Source organism: Drosophila tropicalis, unplaced genomic scaffold (genome assembly GCF_018151085.1).
Source record: "Drosophila tropicalis isolate 14030-0801.00 unplaced genomic scaffold, ASM1815108v1 contig_715, whole genome shotgun sequence".
NCBI classification, from domain to species: Eukaryota; Metazoa; Arthropoda; class Insecta; order Diptera; family Drosophilidae; genus Drosophila; species Drosophila tropicalis.
Genome location: NW_027173199.1, coordinates 284,745 through 306,803, shown reverse-complemented (window position 1 = coordinate 306,803; position 22,059 = coordinate 284,745). Strand labels below are relative to the sequence as shown.

At 35.6% G+C, this 22,059-nt stretch overlaps 2 protein-coding genes across 2 annotated transcripts in view; both read left to right on the top strand.

The window, feature by feature from the left end:
• The first annotated feature begins 1,231 nt into the window (after window positions 1-1,231).
• The window catches only part of LOC137579584 (putative uncharacterized protein DDB_G0285119), a 111,006-nt gene continuing 90,178 nt past the window's right edge, over window positions 1,232-22,059 (top strand). The window contains exons 1-4 of the mRNA XM_068293364.1: window positions 1,232-1,360; window positions 1,423-2,289; window positions 3,394-3,555; window positions 12,617-12,652. Of these exons, the coding sequence (XP_068149465.1) occupies window positions 1,434-2,289; window positions 3,394-3,555; window positions 12,617-12,652 (1,054 nt within the window). The 5' untranslated portion in view covers window positions 1,232-1,360; window positions 1,423-1,433. The remainder of the gene's footprint in view (window positions 1,361-1,422; window positions 2,290-3,393; window positions 3,556-12,616; window positions 12,653-22,059) is intronic.
• On the top strand, window positions 19,737-20,207 carry LOC137579585 (large ribosomal subunit protein uL30-like). The gene has a single exon (XM_068293365.1). It carries the CDS (start codon window positions 19,776-19,778, stop codon window positions 20,205-20,207), a length of 432 nt encoding a protein of 143 aa, XP_068149466.1. The 5' UTR covers window positions 19,737-19,775.

Below are 22,059 nucleotides of genomic sequence, written 5' to 3'. Positions count from 1 at the left end.
TGCTTTGAATATTTCGTAAATGATGAAATTCTATCGCACATTGTTTACCAAACTAACCTTTACGCTTCTCAAAAAAACATTAGGACCTCCTTCACAACAAACAACTTGGAATTGCGTAAATTGATTGGTATTCTAATTTAGATGTCAGGATATATGGATAGTGAAATATCCAAGTATCTATCCAAGCATATTGGAGCGAGTATGCGCTTAAAATTATCCAAGACACAATGTCAAGAAATCGTTTTGATGAAATCCGAAGCAACCTTCATTTTAATGACAATAGCACTATTCCATACAAAGGTTCAGATGACTTTAATCAGTTATACAAAGTCCGCCCTCTTATAAAGCATTTCAATTAAAAATTTCAATCAGTACCAATGCCCCAGCATCTATATGTAGACGAACAGATGTGCGCAACAAAAATGAAGTCATTTCTTCGACAGTACATGCCAGATAAGCCCCACAAATGGGGTATAAAACTATTCGTTCTATGCGATTCGGCTGGTTTTTGCTATAGCTTTGAAGTATATGGTGGTGCAGGTGATAATGTTATTCTCCCGGGAACCCCAGATCTTTGTGCGTCTTCAAACATAGTAATTCGACTGTCCAGTATAGTGCCTAAATTCAAAAACCACATAATGATTTTTGACAACTTTTATACTTCGCTACCACTACTTGTTTATCTGCGATCACTAGGAATTTATTCTTTTTTTTTTACCCGTAACCAGTGCAAAAATAATTTTTTTTTTAAACAAAAATTTGGGAAGTAGAGGGGTAATTGTTATATTTCGTGTTGGACAACTTTATTTTAATAATACTCTATCGTTTTCAAGTAGTATATATAATTTTATATATTTTTTATATAAAACACCAGAACCCGAAATTTCAATCAGATCGAATAAATAGAACACAAGTTACTGTCAATTAAATAGGCTCTGTTCAAACGCTGCTGGCGGCGCTGCTATGCCATTGCTCGAATTAGCAGAGCACACGCATATAAACTGTATGTTTATGCGTGAACAAATACAATTGGTTTGCAAGGGGAAAGGAAAAGAGCGTGTATAGCGAAAATAAAAGGGATAGAGTAAAAGCTTGAAGGCTTTGGGAGTTTAAAACATTTAAAAATATGCCAACGACTGCAAGGGTTATTAACTTCGGCATAGCCGATGTTAGCTTGTTTGATATTTTTTAATGTAAAATGATATAAATATTTAAATATATTTAAAGGAAATGCATCAGGGCAAGCATCAGGAATATGAGAAGCGCTTACATGATGCTCTAATTGCCTCTTCGGGGCTTACAACAAACGTATCAACTCTTGCCTCAGGCAGCGCTCACAGTGGCGCCATAAAATCAAATGGTAAATAACTTTGTTTTTATAAAAACAAAATTCTTTTCATAGTAACTGTGATTATTTATTAGCCTCGGTAGCAATGTCATCGTCACAGTCTTCATCATCAACAGCATCTTCAGCATCGTCGTCGTCTGCTGCAAATAACACAACTAATTTGACAAATACGCATCAAAAGGAAGCATGGCCCAGTTTATCTCTTTCTCCAATCAGTGTCAAGGATTCAGTTGCAACAGGCACTGGGCAATTAAACACAAATGGCAAAAATAAGAAAGACAAGTGTCGGAATGACAAAACTCGAAACGATAAAAGTAAAGCTAAAAACAAAAGCCAAAACTCCAATACTTCAAATACATCAAACAAAGAAAACTTTTTGCCAGATAGACAGAAGAGAGATAGAAATATGTCTAGTACTGTATCTGAAATCAACACTGACATAAATAATTCTACGAACCAGCAAAAAGCGGACCAAAATAAGGATAAAAGCTCCACACCGGGATCATCAACAGAGCAACAACTAATGCTGAATGCAAAGCGGGTAGAACAGTATGCGGATCAAACCGTAAGACACAGCTCGAAGTGCAATAACGAAACAAATTCACATAAAAAAAATAACATTTCTGAATCCAACGCAACACGATCGTTAAGCAGATCTAGCAGCGACAAAAGTGTAGATCGAGCGTCAGTAAGCAGTGTCAGTACATCTGACGATTATGAGAAATGCCAGCCGAATGTTATGACTTCTGGTTGCCATACAACAAATCCTTCCGAAAATATAAAATTGGAACAAAATGATTCAAGCCAGACTGAAGATATGAATATTATAAGAAAAAACTGCTTTTCTGCTACCAAGAACTTTGAAAATATTTGCATAACTGAAGACCAAAGCCAGTGTGTCACGAAACTACCAGTCGATGACAAAACAAAAGAAATTTCAGGTTGGTGTACATAGTAGAGTAGAGGTTGATTCTTTAGTTGTATTAGAATAAATTTTGTTTATTTTAATATTTAAGACGATGTTGAATTAGCTTGGGGTCGCTTGTGAGTAAGTGAATAAAAATTTAACGACTTCTTTTAGCAATGAGTGAAAATGTACACTATACACTTTCTGACTAAGTCACTTGTTTAATTAGTATCTCAGTAACTCACTGAGTCCCTCGACTTCAGTTTTTCCTATTCTGCAATTATAATTATTTTAATAAATTTTTGTAATAGATGCTATAGATAAGAAGGTGATAAAATTGAAGTGAAGTCAACGTGTATATAAAGTAGGAGAAGCTTCAGTTGTTGAAAACTTTCGATAACCTTAATACAGAAGAACTCATCAGAGACCTAACAAAGTTGGTAAGTTAGTCAGTAAGTCAGCTTAACAATTAGCGGACGTTGACGATACTACAAAAAACAGACAAACAAATAATACTATAGCTATCTATTAACAAAATGTGATTTTAGGTATATTAATAGAAAACTCTGAGCCGAATACAGGGAATTGAAGGTTGAAATCAGAGCAGAGTACCCTAAAAGGTTCAGCATGGCATAGTTAGAAAAACAACGACTAAGGGATAAAGGTATCAAATTATGTCTACTCCGTCTACATGGTACCGACAGATTTACCTGAGCTAATAACTCAGGCGAGTCGATATCACCAATTAGGAGCTTGTGTATAAAAATAAGTTAGGGACGGAAGGTTAATCAAGAGGAGTCTACTAGAATACGAAGGCAAATTGACATTGCGATCCCAGCTTAAGCCACGAAGAGCAAATAGCTGTGCGATTTAATCTGGTGCGACTCATATTAAGGTGACCAAATGCAAGATCCATACTCTAAAAAAGGACGGACAAGCGAAGTAAAAAGAACTTTAGTTGTGTAGCGGTCGTCCATGGGTTGATTTGAGTTAAGTAGTTCAATAAGTAAAACAGAATTCAGTTAACTTGATATTAGTTTCTCTGATGTTTTCTATTACAAATTAAAAATAATAGATATGAACGCTTTACAATATAACGATTTATGAACTATATAATATTTTTAATATTTGGTTTCAGATGTGGTCTCTAAACTTAACCTTTTAGATGATACTAATAGTTACTTTTCATCGACACCAACATTCCATCAATCGTTTATATTTAACAAAAAACTTGAGTCGGAACAACGTCAATTGCAAATCAATAGCGCCATATCTTCCCGATTGCCCGATTTGCTAAATGGTAAGACAATTAAAATAAGTTTAAGTTTTGACATTTAAGGTCTATACTTTATCGAATGAGTAAGACATAAGGAACAATGAAAGCCTTTTATTTTCCGGTTTAAGGTCAATAAATAAGAATCAACAACGTTTTTACTTTTTTGCTTTATTTTACTTTTTTTTATTAAATGCACCCATAGATTGAAATGGTATTTAAAAGTCGCCAAAATGTATTTAACCGTCATGTATGTAATAGTATTCTTATGTAATAGTATTCTTAGATCTCGGAGACTGTTAGAGCTAAACCCACCAAATTTTTAAATACATACATCTGTGTCCACAAAAATAGCAGTGCAGTTTGTGCAGTTTTGTAAAATGATATAAGGCACAGATAAAACAGGTTCCGTTAACTTGACTAATTTTTGGGTCGTTTTTGGTTGTTCACAAAAATAGCAGTGATTCGTTTAGGTGCGAAAAAAAGTAAAAAAGGAAAGTCAACATATCTTCCAGTAGTATATGTAATTAATTAGTTAATAATGTACTATTATATGAGTCAACCAATGGTAAAATTTTTATGTTAGGCGTTCCCGTCCGTTGCCTGTCCACCTTCCTAATTCATCTTCTGCTTAAAAAAACTAATAACGTCTAGTCTTTGAATTCATTATCAAAATGTAAGAGGACTTCTCACCAAGCTCTCGAAACTGTTCTGTGATAGCCAAACCTTTTCGGCTGACATATTAGCTTCTGAAACTTTGCTTAACTTTTCTGTTTTGGATAACGAAATTCTTCCTAATAATTTTATTTCTTATAGGCTTGATCGTATTGGTCGTCGTGGCGGTGGAGAACTCATTGCTGTTAACTCGAATCTGTGTTCAAGTGTGGTGCCGATTGATCTCCCCTTAGGTGTTGAGTTTATTTGCGTCGAAGTTACATGTTCTAACTTTAGCCTATATATCTCTTGTTCATATATTCCTCCAGCTTCTGATATCATGATCTACGTGCACCATGCTGATGCTTTACGAACTATTTTTGGTCGTCTTAAAGATCGCGATTGTTAAATATAGTTTTAGATGATTTTAACTTGTCTAATATTTCTTGGCTGGTTGATGACAGTCTATCTTTCCTAATTTCTTCATCTCAACATGTTTTTCTTGATATCCTACATGAATGTCCGCTATATCAATTGAATTCTTTACTTAATTCTTCTAAAAGAATCCATGATCTTGTTATGTCTCGGATCCCACTGTTAGTATCTCAAACACAGCCTCTCGTGAAGACTGAAGATCCTTATCACCCTTCCATTGAAGTTATTATTTCTTACAATTCCGTTACTAATTAATTTAATAATATCTCACTTACTCGTTAATGTTTTCGTAAAACAAATTTCAATATTCCTAACAACCTTATTTCCTCTTTTGATTTGTGATTTCTATTTGAGTGCTGCGAAATAGATTGTGCAGTGCCATTTTTCTACTCTGCTCTTAATTCTCTACTTGATAAATGCGTTTCTTATGTGAATGTCTCTACCTTCTCCAGAGCAGTCTGGTTCTAATCTTCGTAACATTAAATTGAGATATTTTAAAAAGTTTAAAAAAACTGGTTCGCGACCTGACTATGCAAATAATTGTGTATCGAAATCTCAATTTTGTCTTTTGAATACTTAATGCTACAATAATTATTTCGTGCGCTGTTAGGTTGAATTCTAAAAGAAAGATTTTGCAACTTTGTTAATTCTAAACGACGCTTTAATTTACTACCTTCCACTTTCAAACTTTTTGACCAGACTGCTAATAATGATTCAGATATTGCAGATCTGTTTGCTAAATTCTTTCAGTCGACTTATTGTACTATTGCTTCGGATCCAACATCCTATCCTTTCTCACATTTAAATTGTATGTGTTTTCCTAGTATTACTGAGGACTGTATTATCTCTAGCTTGTCATCTATGAAGTCTTCCTTCCGGGGCCTGATAATATACCTAGTTGCATCCTTAAAATGTGTTCGATTTCCCTATCTAAGCCTTTATCTCGGTTATTCTTTATATCGAGTGAAACTTGTAGCTTTCCTGATATTTGGAAGGAGTCTTTTATTATTCCGCTTTTTAAAAAGGGCAACAAATCGGATTTTTCTAACTACCGCGGCGTTGCCAAACTTTCTGAAATATCTAAGCTGTTTGAGAAAATTATAACGTCTTCTCTTCAACACCTATCGAGATCCACTATTTCTCATTGTCGCTTACCAACTTTTAGAATTGAATACCCTTGTACACCATGGCTTCCGTAAAAAGTATAAACTAATGTTATTTATACTGGCTTTAGTAAGGCTTTCGATACGGTTGAGAATTCTATGCTTCTTACGAAACTTAACATTATGGGTTTTCCCCCTAAATTGTTGGCTTGGTTAAAATCGTATCTTTTTGGCAGAACCCAAAAGGTGTCTTTTCGTTCCTCAATATCTAAAACTGTTATTTACCTTGTTTATAAATGATTTGCCCTTGGCATTGGCTCATTCACGCGTGCTCCTGTTTGCGGATGACGTCAAAATTTGTTGTTCCTATAATGATCCTTCTTTCTAACAGTACTTGCAATCATATCTCGATGCATTCTCTGTTTGTGAATAAATTACAACAATGTGCTCTTTTATGACATTCCGTTTGTTTCCGTTCCTAGCTCATTACTCTATTAAATCTTATCTGTTGGATTGTGTACCATCATTCAAAGACTTAGGCGTTACTTTTGGCACAAAACTTTCATTTAATTTTTATATAATTTTAATTCTTAATAGAGCGTCTTCTTCGCTTCATAAAACGAAAGAAAGAATTCGATGACCCCTACGGAACAAAAGTTTTATACACTTTGTTATTCATTCGCCCTACTCTAGAATATTGTTCGCCGGTGTGAAACTTTCAATATGGTGTTCACCATATCACCCTGAATCGATTTGGAAGCAATTTTTCATGTTCGCGTTACGCAGTTATTTAGGACCAGTGTCTTCGCCTACCTTTTTATTCTGACAGACTTCTTATTAATCGTCCTTCACATCAAAACCGTAGGCTCGTATTTGGCATTCTCTTTCTCTATAAACTAGTCACTAGTTTGTGTTCCTCACTTCGGACCAGAAGTTTTTATACCATACACCCATAGGGTGAAATGGTATATTAAAGTCGCCAAAATGTATGTAACAGGCAGAAGGAAGCTTCTCCGACCCTATAAAGTATATATATTCTTGATCAGGATCAACAGCCGAGTCGATCTAGCCATGTCCGTCTGTCCGTCCGTCCGTCCGTCCGTATGAACACGCAGATCTCGGAGACTATAAGAGCTAGAGCCACCAAATTTGTTATGTATACTCGTGTAGTATGCACATGTTCAGAGTTAATTGGAATTTCGGCCACGCCCCCAGGAATCACATAAAACAGTTTTTCTTAAAAAGTATGACAGCTAGAGACATCAAATTTAGTTTGTATACCCGATTAGTTAGTGCGCAGAAATTAACTGTTCAAACTTTTTGCCACGCCCCCTTACGCCCCCAGGAATCACACAAAACTGTTTTTCTTAAAAAGTATAATAGCTAGAGACATCAAATTTGTTTTATATGCTCGGTTAGTTAGCGCGCAGAAACTAATTGTTTAAACTTTTTGCCACGCCCCCTTCCGCCCCCGGAATTTACATAAAAGTGATTTCCTTAAAAACTATGATAGCTACCGACATCAAATTTAGTATGTAGACTAGCTTAATAGACGCGCCGAAAATTAAACAAAACTGATTTTATCAAAAACTAACAAAGTTAAAGTCACCAAATTTAGTATGTATACTGGCATAGTATGCGCGGAGAATTTAGATATTTTCACATTTTGCCACGCCCACTTCCGCCTCCATAATTTAGAAAAAAACGATTTCCTCCTTTAGTTTTTTGACTATCGCATTTAAATTCGGCAGACTAATTTATCCTTTCTATTTCTACCAAACTACCAAATTTGATTGAAATCGGACTAGAAACATGTAAAATATGCGTATGAACGTATTTTACTACGCGATCCACAAGGCCAGAATTGCACGTTGGCTAGTAGCGGCGCACAGTTGGGCCTCTGCTCGGATAGCGTTGCAAAAATACGTTTTTTCATGATCGCGTTTGGCAAAAATTATATATGCAATCGATAGGAAATACTTCAGAGATTATGAATCCGAAAAATTTTTTAAATCGGTTGAGATTTATGGGTGCTAGAGGCGCCCAAAGTTGAGACATTTTTAGTGAAAAGGAAAAAATGATAATTTTTAAAAAAAATCGCAACTTTAAAACTGAATATTGGGCGATTTCAACAATCGATCTTGGATTTTTTGGTTTTATCTGAAAAGTATGTTCTTTATTAATAGCATGTTTCATAAATTTTAATAATTACTTAAATAGTTATTGAACTAGAAGCGTTTAAAAAATGTACTAAATATTGGCATTTTTTGAACTTTGATGGAATAAAACTAGCAAGACTCAACGAGTATCAATACCGGACTACATACACTAGGTAGGTGAAATATTTACCTATCAGATGTATATAGTCCCAATATGCGGAGACCTGCGACAGCGATGCGTAAGCCATAAAACTAAGGCAACCTCGCCTAAAAAATGCGCTGCAGGTTTAAGGAAGAAGAAGAGCGCATGCGTATTGGCCTGTAGCTTCTTTGTATTTAAATGATAACATTGCGTAATGCTGTTTTGCAAATACTACCTTACATATATGCCTTTCTACAATGATAAATTGCTAATTACCTGCTTTGGAAAAAATGACAAGACTTATTATTGACAAGACTTGTTATTTAAGTTGATGAAAAGTTTGTCCTATTTGTGGGTTGGTCGTTTTTATTTCCGTTTACCTAATTGGATGTAAATATTAAGTTGTTTACCTAATTAATACAAAAAGGGTAATACCGAAACACGAATGATGGAAATCTTTCAAGGAGATTTTTTGAAAACGATGAAGTGACATCTTTTATAACAGGGGTTAGTCAAGAGATCATTAAACGGTTGGCTGTTATCTTAAATGTTATAAATTGCAAGGAAATGGTAAATGGTGAAAAATTTGCCGAATATACTTCAAAGACTGCTCATCTTTTGACTGAATTGTATCCGCAAAAAAAACTTACCCCAACGGTACATAGGATTTTGGCTCACGGAAAGGATTTAATAGAATATCAGTGTTTACCACTTGGAGAGCTATCCGAAGAAGCACAGGAATGTAAAAACAAGGACTACAAAAGGTTCAGATACACTAATACATTAAAAACTTATCGTGTTAGACAAAATGAAGACCTTTTTAACATGCTAGCAGCCTCTTCGGACCCACTTATTGCATCACTGAGACACGTGCGATCACGAAAGGATTTGGAAAATAGCAACTATAGTCCCGAAATGTTGAGTTTATTAGATACTGATGTAAATATTGAAAATTATTTTGAAGAAAATCAGAAATCAATAGCAAATTTTCAAAATTAACCTAAAAAAAAATTACAAAAAAATTTTTTTTTCTTTTTGTAATTATGTTAAAAAATCAAATTAAAACATTAAAAAATGTTACATAGTCGTCTAAAACAATGAAAAATTCCATTTGTGATTGAAAAAAATCGGGTTTCGATCCATTTTTAAAGGAAAAACATACTTGGAAATATTTTCTGACTTTGACCTTGAATATTTCAGCACCACGAACACCCAGCACTTTTGACAAACATTCATTTTGAAGCCTAAGGTATTCTTTATCATATGCTTTTTAAATTTTTGAAATCGATTTATTGGTTTAAACGCTATGATTTTTGCAATGCTAAATGCCAGAAGGCCCCACTGTGCGGCGCTAGAGTGCTCGTGTGTTTGTAGAGTGAGCGAGATAGCACATAGTATAAGACATGTAAAAACAATACATTTGGTCTTCGAAATTTGAAATATTTGTTTCACCAGGTGTATGGTACACCTCCACCCGGTCGGGGACGTTTAGTTTCGTATAAGGCTAAGTTTACTTTTTACTTTTAAGCTTGAAGCTTTTTTGTCGACTGCTGTATTAGTTGACGTAAAATAAATAAATAACAAATACATAAATAAACAATAAGGGATGTATTTTGTCGGCGTAGACTCATAGAATGATATATCTATTGTTCCAGTCTTGACTTCGAAGCATATAAAAGCACGTTCGTATTTTGACAAAACTCCATATGAATCTTCCAATTTTAAAGTGGGTAATGGGTTTTCGGGCAGACGACCGCAAAATAGCCTTGTTTGGTAGTGCAGTGTCTAAACAGTATGTACTTCGCCCAAAAACTTTATGTTGGACTTGGTCCAGTTCATAAGGTTGGGAGTATGGATCGAAATGTCTGCATTAACATCATGAAGAAGGTTATGCTTTCCAATATTATGTGTAACATGTGCATAATTTGGACATATCACCGGTCCAACGACCGTAACGCCAGGGCCTTCTTAGTTGCCTTAGTCGTCCTAAGAACCAAAAGCAAGTTCAGGATTTGAAGTTTCTAATATTTTGGAATCTACAGATTTTAATTCTTCATTATCACTGCTATTTTTATAAACAGCTCAAAATTCTCTTTGTTTTATTATCTAGCTCATTGCTAAAAATTTTTCTAGTCCAAACTGGTATTCATTTTCTAATACAGTGACCTAACTTTTTGATCACACAACTACACCTTAGTAATATTACAAAAAATATTTTTCAAAGTTTAATTTTAGTTAGAGTCACGCAATTGATCAGGTGCTTTTTTGGCATGTGTTGTGTATTTTCGAAATATAGCGAAATATCTTTAAAAAAATATGTTATACAGTATCTGAAACATATATGTACATATACTTTTAATCTGATTTTAAAAATTATCGAAATAACCTTTAAATTTTATGTTTTAACTCGTATTAACAATTTAGTTTAGTTGCGTGATCAAAAAGTTTAGTCCTGTGTATACTTTATGGTGTCGAAAAAGCTTTCTTCTGCCTGTTACATACATTTTGGCGACTTTATTATACCTTATGGGTGCATGGAATACAAGCCCCGACCACTATTAATTCGTACGGCATGAATGATTTTTTGAAAGATCATTATATTCCCTATTATATAACAACAGACAACGGGCAGACTGCTTTGCTGTCATTTCTGGTTAGATAAGCACATGAAATTGGTACTTTAAATAACAAATTTGTTTAAATCTTCTAAATTAACAAAAAAGAATTGATTTTTAGGTTTTATTATATTTGTTGCTATTCGTAGCTATTTTTATACCCTTGCAGACCCCATAAAGTATATAAATTCTTGATCAGCATGAAAAGCTGAGTCGATATAGCCATGTCCGTCTGTCCGTCCGTGCGTACGCGTTTTACTCAGCCACCTTAAGAGATATCGGGCTGAAATTTTTTTCTGTGCTTTTGGCTTGGATCGGACTACTATATCATATATGTAGCTCCAGAACAAACATTTTCATAAAAATTGGAGTATCGGTTTGAAATTCACATATGTATAATATTAGATACAAAACCCCAGATCCCAAAATTTGAATCGGATCGGATAAATATAACACAAGTTACAGTAAATATAATAATCGCATATGTATAATATTAGATATAAAACCCCAGATCCCAAAATTTGAATCGGATCGGATAAATATAACACAAGTTACAGTAAATATAATAATCGCTGCTCTGCTCCCAGCTCTGCCGGCAGCACTGCTTGCTGTCTACTACATCACACGTCATCAACAGAGCACATGCATACACATACAGACGCAACTCTACATGAACTGTATGTGTATGCGTGCGTTGCTCTGCTTAGGGAATGAGGAAAGAAGAAGAACAAATTGTAATAAAAAGAGTAAAATTGTTTTGTTTGTGTATTGATGAATTGAGTTGCAGGGAAACAAATTTCAAAATGTAAAAATATTATTGCCAAGGACTGCAAGAGTATATAAGCTTCGGCATAGCCGATGTTAGCTTCTTTGATATTTTTCATTAAAAAAACGCCAAGATTCGTACTCTTATCCGATGGAGAGCGTGGAAGATTTGTGGCACTGTGTGATGTGGAGATCTTAATTAGCAAAATTGCAGAACATTTTGACGAAAATAAAAACACAGTGAAAAGTTACGAAAAGACCGGGAAAATTATGAAAGAAACCCCCAATTTGATAGCCCAACATTCAGTGACAACTGAATATGAAATCTAGCGATCACATAAAATATCGGCGCATACCAAATAGATAGTAATTTTTCTCTATCGATATCCACGATACGTGTGCAGTGATCATCTAATACTTTATATTGAAAAAAATTCATGAAACCGGAGCTTCTGCCTTGGCATAAAGCACCAGAGCTTCTGCCTTGGCATAAAGCTGCTTGTTTACAGTTTGCCAACAAATACAAAGTTTGTACTCTCAGTTTGACCTGTGTGGAAAAATATTGTTTTTAGTAACCAAAAATGTTTAATTTAAATAAACCCGAGCGCTATTAAATTCGCGATTTGCGCGCCCCAAAACAAGTCCATGTGTTTAGAAATTTGTATATGTTTTATATGGACGGAATTCCCGTTTATTGAAAGGAAATTAATGTGTTTTATAAAGCATAAAATAATGCACAAAACTATGTTGAGTTGTCCATGCATATGGGTAAAAAAAATTTTCCGTACGAATTAATAGTAGTCGGGGCTCGTAAAAATTGCATTAGCAATGTTTTTTCAATGCCAATGAAATGATCAATGCATTTTTGAAGTAATGCACTAGGACCGACTCTGTTATAATGTATGTATCAGACTTCTAATAAAGAACATACTTTTCAGATAAAACAATTTTCAAGATCGATTGTTTAAATCGCCAATATTCAGTTTTAAAGTTCCGAATTTTCCTAATATTATTTATTCGTACTTACTGAAAATGTCTTAACTTTGGGCACCTCTAGCACCCATAATTGTTAACCGATTTAAAAAAATTCAAATCAAAAATCCAAATATTCCTTAGAAACACTTTTATAGATAGAATCAAATTTGGAAAAACTGTTAATATTTGATTTCACAAATCACTTTGTTTTGTATATTTATCAACAAAAATCTATTTCAGGTATTGATGGATATCAAAAAGCTTCAAATACAAACGGTAAGCAATTAATATTAATATCTGTACAGCGTCCAGGTGTCTGCATTTTCTGTCGCTTGCAAAAACAAATATTTATAATCTTCAGTAGAATGTTATTTTTATACCCTTGCAAAAAGGGACCGTCCGTCCGTCCGTCTGGATCAACGCAAACTCCTCCTAAACCGTAAGAGCTACAGAGCTGAAATTTTGCACATAGGCTTGTATATACTGCAGGCGTTGTATATCTCGGATTCAGCCGGATCGGACCACTATATCATATAGCTCCCATACAAACCCCAAAGCCACGAACAGTGACTTTTCTCAATAACTTCGTTATTTTCTGCGCTATTATGAAACTTAATATTAGAGAGATTATTACGCCTATAAACTACAGTGTCAAATTTGATCAAGATCGGGTGACTGTATCATATAGCTCCCATAGGAACGATCGGTCGAAAACAGTGACTTTTGTAAATAACTTCGTTACTTTTAACGCGATTGCTTTCAAATTGAACATTTGTTAGTTTAATATATCTGTTAATGACTGTGCCGAATTCAATAAAGATCGGGTGACTATATCATATAGCTCCCATAGGAACGATCGGTCGCAAACAGTGACTTTTGTAAATAACTTCGTTACTTTTAACGCGATTGCTTTCAAATTCAACATTTGTTAGTGCCAAATTTAATCAAAATCGGGCGACTATATCAATAAAGATCGGGTGACTATATCATATAGCTCCCATAGGAACGATCGGTCGCAAACAGTGACTTTTGTAAATAACTTCGTTACTTTTAACGCGATTGCTTTCAAATTCAACATTTGTTAGTGCCAAATTTAATCAAAATCGGGCGACTATATCATATAGCTCCCATAGGAACGATCGGTGGAAAACAGTGACTATGATCAATATCTTCGTTATTTCCTATGATTGTGGGCCATTCTTTCGCAAACATAAGCCTTTTTAGATAAAACGTTCTTCCACATTGATGGCTAATAGGTAAGGAAAAAGTTACCAAAAAAGTTGCAAGGGTATACAAACTTTGTCGCGGTCAAAGTTAGCCCCTGCCCTCTGGTTAGAATTGAACGGGCTACAAATGTTGGGAAGACATCTAGCCCCTATATCCGCCTTTTCCTTTCCATTGATTTGAGAAATATGAGTTGTTTTATTAAATAATGTATAAAACTCAAGTTTGAGTTCTTTTCACAAATTTTTTAGGACAATATCCCGTCTAAACCTGAAGATAATTTACCGCGCAGATTACCAAAGATAATATCAAGCTCGTTAGCCTCAATAAAATAAGAATCCGTTCGATCCGCTTTTTTTAATGTGTATCGATCTTTTTTCGTCCTTCAGGGTAATTTCAATCTTTAGGGCGAGGTTCGGCACAACAAATTTTATTTTGTGCCCCGGTGAAATTATGACACACTGATTTATATGTATAAATGTAGGTTGGTGTTTATTCGTATACTTTGGGTTTGGTGGAACATTTATATATTATTTTACACTGATTTGGGTTGCTGGTTATACAAGCTGAGTAATTATTTGTTTTATATTCAGATTCGTTGCTGCTTGTGGAGTCTATAAGGCCACTCGTAAGGCCTTATAACTTGATGATTTGCTTGTGCTGGTAGATTGCTAGGCGCCAAATACTCTTAAGGTTACTCGTAAGACCAAAAGAGATTTATTGCTTCGCTTCTTGCTGATCAGGACTCGATGACTTGATACTTTGATCTTGACTCGACGACTTGATGATGTCCTGACTCGCTGCTCGCCTTATATAGCCATCCTGGGCCTCTACGCTGTTGCCATGTGTGGTGAAAGTCCGGTACAAGTCCTTGGCGCAGCCGCATCCACTTTCTGGCTGCTGTGCGCCCATTGGATTCTTGTCCTTGTTTCTCTGCTCTGCCCATATAGCGCCTCCGTTGCTATGCGGGCTTCCATCCTTTTCTCTCCAATTCACGTCCTCTCTGGATGCTAGGCGACGCTGCTTTTTCAGATGTCCCTCTCTATTTCGCTCGTTCTCTCAACTTTTGGGAATTGTTGCTCTTCTTCTATGTATTGATATTTTATTTCATCCGAATAATATATTGATTTTCGTTTGTTTCGTTTTAGTTAATTCAAGTCAAAATTAACTAAATTCGTTCGTCTACGTCATTCCTCAAGACTCAATTCCCCCCTTCTTCGGCTTGCACATACCCTGCTTTGCCCATCGAACTTGATCGACGATATTCGTTTGACTTGATATGCACAACCCCCTGTTCGACATGCATAGCCCTCACTTGGGCCTTTTTTGTTTCTCTGCTTGCCGTTTGCCTCTCCCAAAATAAGCTCCGCCGTCCAGCACCATAGAGCGCGCTCGTCTCATCCATCGGTACCCGCGCTCAATCTGCACACGCATAGTGTATGTGTGCTGTGCCTCTATTCATGCATAATTTCTCTTAATCTCACGCATCGGCCCATGTCCTGCTGTGATTGAAGCACAGCAGCCCTCTCTCCTGCGCGTATGCTCTCCAGCCGTTTGGTTCTTTCGCTCTCTGCCTCCCACGCATCTTCCCGGTGTGACGAAATTCGCTGTTGGTCGTATGTGGCCCGATCGAACATGTTGTGTCGTATTGTAATGTTGCTTGTTTTAATTGTAGCAACATGTTGCGAAGAGTGATCTTTAGCAGCATGTTGCTGGGCACCATGAATCCTTGTCTTTGCGTATATTTTCAGTGCGTTGCTTCTTGTTAATTACTTGTTTGTTGTGTGGGACGTTATTGTTACAATTATGTTCCTCACAACTAAAAGAAATTAACGTCAATTTGGCATTTACATAAGAAGTTTTTATTTCTAAAAACTCTGTACGCCGGATCGACGATTCGGTGCACTTCAATGTTCGTATCAATCTGTTTTGCAGAGTGAACGGATTGAAAGTGACAACCGATGACGTGTCCTATCCCTTTTTCATTTGTGATGAGGTAATTGTTTTGGTGGGCATCTAGTTTGAGATTATTGAGAACCAGGCCAGCTTCCTGGATAATGTGTAATACGTCCGCTGTTGTATCATTCAAGATGTAATATTTTGAGTTTGCAAAAGAAAGACACAAGCAGGTCTTTTCAGTTTGAGTATGGTTTATTGAATAATTCTTAATTCTATTACAATTGTTCTCTATAGCTAAAACCGCGTAGCTGCGCTACTGGCAATGCAGGCAGAGGAGCGGTATGCTTATGTATAAACATGTTTATGTATAAATGTATGAATGTATAAATGTATAATGTTTACATAAGAGCATGTATGTATATATGTCGCCGCAGCGAGAGAGTGAGGATGTATCATATTGCATATTGGGCCTGAGTGGCCGCGCGTGTTATATTTGCCGACGCAGCAATTGTCCAGCACCATGCACTCATGGGTGGTTATGTTGCTTAAGAGGCAAATGTACTTGAATGTTGCGCACATAAATATTCTTACTAATTGATACGATATATTTGTATACATTGTAATGTTGTTATTCTAGAACATGCTACATCCCCCCTCTTTAGAAAAATAACGGAATTATATGGAGTTATTTTCTAATGGGAATTTATTTATGTATTATTGGTAAAAAAAAATTCTTTTTTTTTTTTTTTTTTTTTTTTTTTTAGTTTCAATTTGAATGTTTGATGATATATATTTTGTATATATGTATAGTGTCATTAAATGCAGATAAAAATTTTGTTTTGTTTTATTATTATTTTGTTCATATGTATATATTAATTGATAAAAATTTTTAACCTATCTTTATGCACTAATTGTTTCTTATTCTTTGTAGCCTTAATTAAAATGTTATCCCTATCTTTTATTTCTTCTATAATGTATGGGCCTAAATACTTAGGTTCTAACTTATGACCCGTATCATTACGTAATAAAACTTTACCTCCTATTTCTAATTCGATATCTTTTACCTTTCTATCATATATTTCCTTATTCTTTGCCTTATGCTGTTCTAACATAATTCTGGCTCTTTTATAAGCCTGTTCTAATCTAAATTTTGATTCCTTAGCATAATCTTATATGTTATATAGTGGATTTATATTATCAGCACTATTAAAATGTTTGGGTAACTTCGCAGTTTTACTAAATACCAACTCATATAGACAATAATCATGTGCCATAGAGGGTGTTGTATTAAAACAATATGCGAAGTACCGTATCCATACATCCCAGTCAGTTTTGTCAACTGAAATGTATGATCGTAAATATTCATTGAGTGTTCGGTGGCTTCGCTCCACAGTGCGTACAGTTTGGTGATGATGTGCAGTTGAAGTTATCTTTTTAATTTGCAAGTTTTTGCATAAATCTTCAATTATTGAGTTTCTATATTCTGTCCCCATGTCCGAAATGAACGTCTTCATTGGACCGTACCGCGAATGAAATCTTCAAAGATAGCTTTCGCTACTGCTTTTGCACTTTTGTCTCTTATTGGTATTATTACAAGGTATTTAGTTAGATCGCAGATTAAGGTTACTGCGTATTCATTTCCTTGTTCTGATTTTGGGAGTGGACCGATCGTATCCACAATTACCCTGTCGAAAGCCAGTTGCGGCGTTTCAGTTATGATTAATGGAGTTTTTGTGTGCTTTGTTATTTTTGCTTGTTGACACTTATTACATTTTTTTATATATTGAGATATATCTTGTGTCATATTCCTCCAATAGTAATGCCTTTTTATTTTGGCCATAGTTCTTAATATTCCAGTATGACCTCCTTGTATGGGGTCATCGTGGAACGTAAACAGTATTGCTTCTTTTTCTTTATCTTTATTTGATAATAGGGTCACCGGCTTGAGTAGCGCTACTCTTAATGATTGTAAAATTTTATTGCCCATATTTTTAAAAGATTCTATTTAGATAGTTTCAAAGATCTTTTCGCTCGGTGCCACTTTGACTTGACTTATGTTGAGTATACCGGCTTCCTTTTCGAGCCTTTGAAAAAATTGACCTAAGTTGAGAATTCCATTGGTATACATATCGCAAATGTCAATTCTTGCTATAACTTTCCTGCCATGTTTGAACGTGGTTAAAGAATCGGTTATTCGCAAGGTCACTACTTTTTGTACTTCGTCGTTTACAATGACGTCATACACATTGGGCTTAGAAGCATTAAGAGATTGCTTTTGCAACTCTTTTATATTATTTTCTTTTTCTTTTCCTGCGCAGGAATTTGACTGTTTACTTTGATTTCTTATAGTGACTCTCAGAATTTTGTTACTGGTTAGTATATTTTGTAAGTCCTGTATAGTTATTCTCGATAGCGCGTTGGCTACGAAATTATCTTTTCCCTTTAGATATTCTACCGTAAAATTATATTCCTCTAATTCAAGTCGCATTCTGGTTAGCTTGGAACTTGGGTTTGCCATTGAAAACAAATAAGTTAATGCTCTGTGATTTGTTTTAACAGTAAAATGTCTACCATAGATGTATGGTCTGAAATGCGTGATTGCCCAGTGAATTGCAGGTAACTCTTGTTCAGTTGTACTCTTATTACTCTCACCTTTGGTGAAAGATCTAGACGCGTATGCTACTGGAAGCTGTAGTCAATTTTTGTTTTGAGTGAGGACTGCTCCACATGCATATTTACTTGCGTCTGTGATTATGCAAAATTCTTTGCTAAAATCTGGGTACTGTAACAGAGTTGGGTTCATTAATGCTGATTTTAAATGCTCGAACACATTTTGCCAATCACTAGTCCATTCGAATTTAACATTTTTCTTACATAATCTTGTTATTTGACGAGAATATTCGGCGAAATTTTGTATAAATCTTCGATAATAATTGCAAAATGCAATGAATCTTCTAGCGCTGTCCGCATCATGTGGGACTGGATAATTTTAAATGACATCATACTTTGTGTCATCAGGCAAGATTCCTTTATCTGTGCATTTATGTCCCAAAAAGGTGACTTCATGCATAAAGAATGAACATTTTTCAGGATGTAACTTTAGGTTGTGTTGCCTACACTTCTCAAAAACATCTGTTAGATTATTGAGCATATGTTTTTCGGAACAACCTATGACTATTAAGTCATCCATGTAAAGGAAAGCTTGTGAAGGTTCAAGGCCAGTGAATGCTATAGTCATCATTCTCTGGAACGAATTTGGCGCTATTTTTAAGCCGAATGGTAATCGCGTGAAGCGATATGAGCGATTACATGTGGAAAAGGATGTTATGTCTCGTGACTCTTCTTCGAGTTCAATTTGATGAAAACCTGACATTAGGTCGAGGCATGAAAAATACTTTGCTCTACCTAGTTGATCTAAAATGTCATCAAAATTTATCGGACAACAATTTTTTATTAATTTGACGATAGTCAATTACTAATCGCCATTTTTTATTTTCGGAATTTGGTAATGATTTTTTCGGTACTAATAAAAGTGGGCTATTGTAAGGTGATACAGAGGGCTCGACTATTTCGTCTTTTATAAGTTTTTGGACATGTTTTTGGATTTCGTCTTTCTGACTATGAGGATTTCTATAATTTTTGATATATATTGGTTCATCGTCCACCAGTCTTAATTTTTGTTTATAAAAGTTATTTGTTGTTATTGATTCGGTTTCTAGTCCGAATACATCACTATATTTCTTGCACAACTTCGTAAGTTGGCTGTGAAACTGTGGGGAAAATTTTTTGATAACGTAGTTAGTACTGCGTTTTCACGCTGTTCTTTATTTGTTTCTATTATTTCGTAGCCGGAAAGCGGTTCATATTTCAAACTTGATATGTTTACTATTTGGTCTATGTTTGTAGTGTTTAGCAATCGTATGACTGCGTTTTGGGGGTTAGTTATGGTATTTGCTAAATAAATACCATTTTGAATTTCCTGATTTGGGATCAATACACTGTCTTCTTGTGAACTTATTTCGATTTTTCGGACAAATTGGGATCTTGCTGGCAATACTATTGAATTGTTACCAGAACTGTACGATATTGGTACATATATTGGATATTTTAGGTTGTTTGGTCTAATTATTAACCAGTCTTCGGACGGATTGAAATCTAATTGACAGTTGTATTTCCTTATGAAATCGATTCCTAGTATTCCATCACATGGAATAGCGAATTGTATGTATTGTTGTATTTCCCTTTCTTTTACCAATGTGCGAGTGTCAAGTAAAAGATGCCAGCCCCGGTTGCAAAGAAGCCAGCAGCTAAAAAGGTGCCCGCTGTTCCAGAATCTAAATTGAAGTTCGGCAAGAAAGTAGTCAGCAAACGTGCCGCTGAAACGAAACGTCGTCTGAAGCGTGCTGCTGTCATTGCCCTGCGCAAGAAGGAGAATCTGGTCCGTGCCGAGAAGTACCAAAACGAGTACATTAAGGCAGATCAACGTGAAATTAAGTTGCGTCGCTTGGCCAAGAAGCATAATAAATTCTACGTGCCAGCCGAGGCTAAATTGGCTTTTGTCGTGCGTATCCGTGGTATCAACAAAGTTGCCCCCAAGGTGCGTAAGGTTTTGCAATTGTTCCGCCTGCGCCAGATCAACAATGGTGTTTTCATCAAGCTGAACAAGGCCACCGTCAACATGCTACAAATGCTAGCGCGGGCTGGATGAACACTAATGATGCTGGTTGAGTTCTTTTTTTTTTAGAAAGTTGTGCTTAACCTTAGAAAATTTAAATGGGTCTTTGGGGGTTATATGTTTAATTTTGTTTTCAATTTCAGAGTTAATCTTGGATTTTATCCACTCTTGTAATTTTTTAAACAGTTTTAATTTTGTTTTAAATAGTTGTAAATCTAACTCAGAAAGATATATTTCTAATCTATTGCTCTTTTTAATCATAGTTAATATTTTGCTCTTTTCTAATAGCAGTTTTTGAATAATGGGGTTTCATTGTAGCCTTTTCAATGCATTGCACGTTGCTTTGGGTACATTTTTCTCAATGGCTGCATTTATGATATTATTAAGTTTTGTTAGGTGAATGCCGATTTCGTCGTTAGATAGATTTCTATCGTTAGGTGTCTTTATCTCTTGTCGCAGTAAAGTACTTTGAGTCATTTTAAACTTTAACCAATCATTTTGCCGGAAATTCCAATACGTTGTTTTGGGGAATTCACATATATTGTGTAGGGACGTGCACTCCCTGTTTGAAATGGTAAACTGGACTGCTTAATGGTCGCTATCATAATCTACTCATTTGAAGTAGATGAAATGGTAGTCGGGTTGTCTAAATTAAAGAATTGTAGAAGAATTGTTTTCATTTGACCATGTGAATAATGCATTGCCTTTTTGATAAGAACTATTGCCCCAGTTTATATGCTTGCTATTAAGGTCGCCAGCCAGTATGTTATAATAAGTGCTTTAAACACTTTGTTCACCTCGTATTTAAATTATTCATTATTATTACCCGATGGGTAATAGGCAGCGATAATAATCATTTGCTTATTACTAGACATGGGTAATAATCGAAATTTCCAAAAAACTTAATTTGTCTTGTTTTTTTAACGTTTAATATATATTTGTTGAATCTCCTCTTAAATTAGAGCCTAACAACAAGTTAGAGATATTTTTCTTAATCTAGTACTTAAAATAAATCCTGGGGATATTGCAGGCGGCCCTAATCACTTATTATTGGGTTTGTCATTTCTTTTAATACGAGTTCTATTATTAGTTCGCGTAAGGGAAATGGCAAGAAAATTAGGGTGTGTACTTGCATTTCATCATAGAACGGCACCGTAAGTCCAGATGGGTTTCAGTACGAAGTTGTATAGGAGGACCTTATACTCCAGACGTAGAGGGGACCGAGCATTGATGATCCAATGTAAGCTACTCGCTTTCAGTTTAAGCTGTGACTTTTTTTCTTCGATGTGCTTGCGCCAAGTTAGTCTTCTGTCTAGGTGGATGCCAAGGTTAGTGACATCTACGGCTTGAGGAATTGGTACGTTGTACGTTTCTTCTGTTAAGCGTAAATGTGACATGTTTGCGTTTCTGCTCGTTGACCCGGACACGCCAAGTTGCTATCCATTCCTCTACCACCTTGAGGTGTTCCTCTAATTTTGCAGAGGCTTGTATTGGGCATTTGGATCTGCCAAGGACTGCCGTGTCATCGGCAAAAGTGGACGTTGTAAGTCCTAAACTCTTTGGTAAGTCTGCAGTGTACAGTTGGTAGAGCAATGGGCCGAGTACACTGCCTTGCGGTACACCAGCTTTGATTTCAAAATCAGCCGATACATCTTACAGCGAATTTCCTATTGTAAAGATAATTTTCCATGAGTTTATGGGTGTACTGAGGCAGTTTTTGCCGGATTTTGAACATCAGACCCTCCAGCCAAACTCTATCGAAAGCCTGGGCAACGTCGAGAAAGACAGCCGCACAGTATTCTTTTAGTTCGAATGCTGTTCGTATTTCGGATGTTATGCGATTGACTTGTTCAATTGTACCATGTTTTTCGCGGAAGCCGAACTG

Bases quoted from the DNA above. Each gene is read 5' to 3' on its own strand.
- LOC137579585 (XM_068293365.1), top strand. From the start codon at position 19,776: ATGCCAGCCCCGGTTGCAAAGAAGCCAGCAGCTAAAAAGGTGCCCGCT.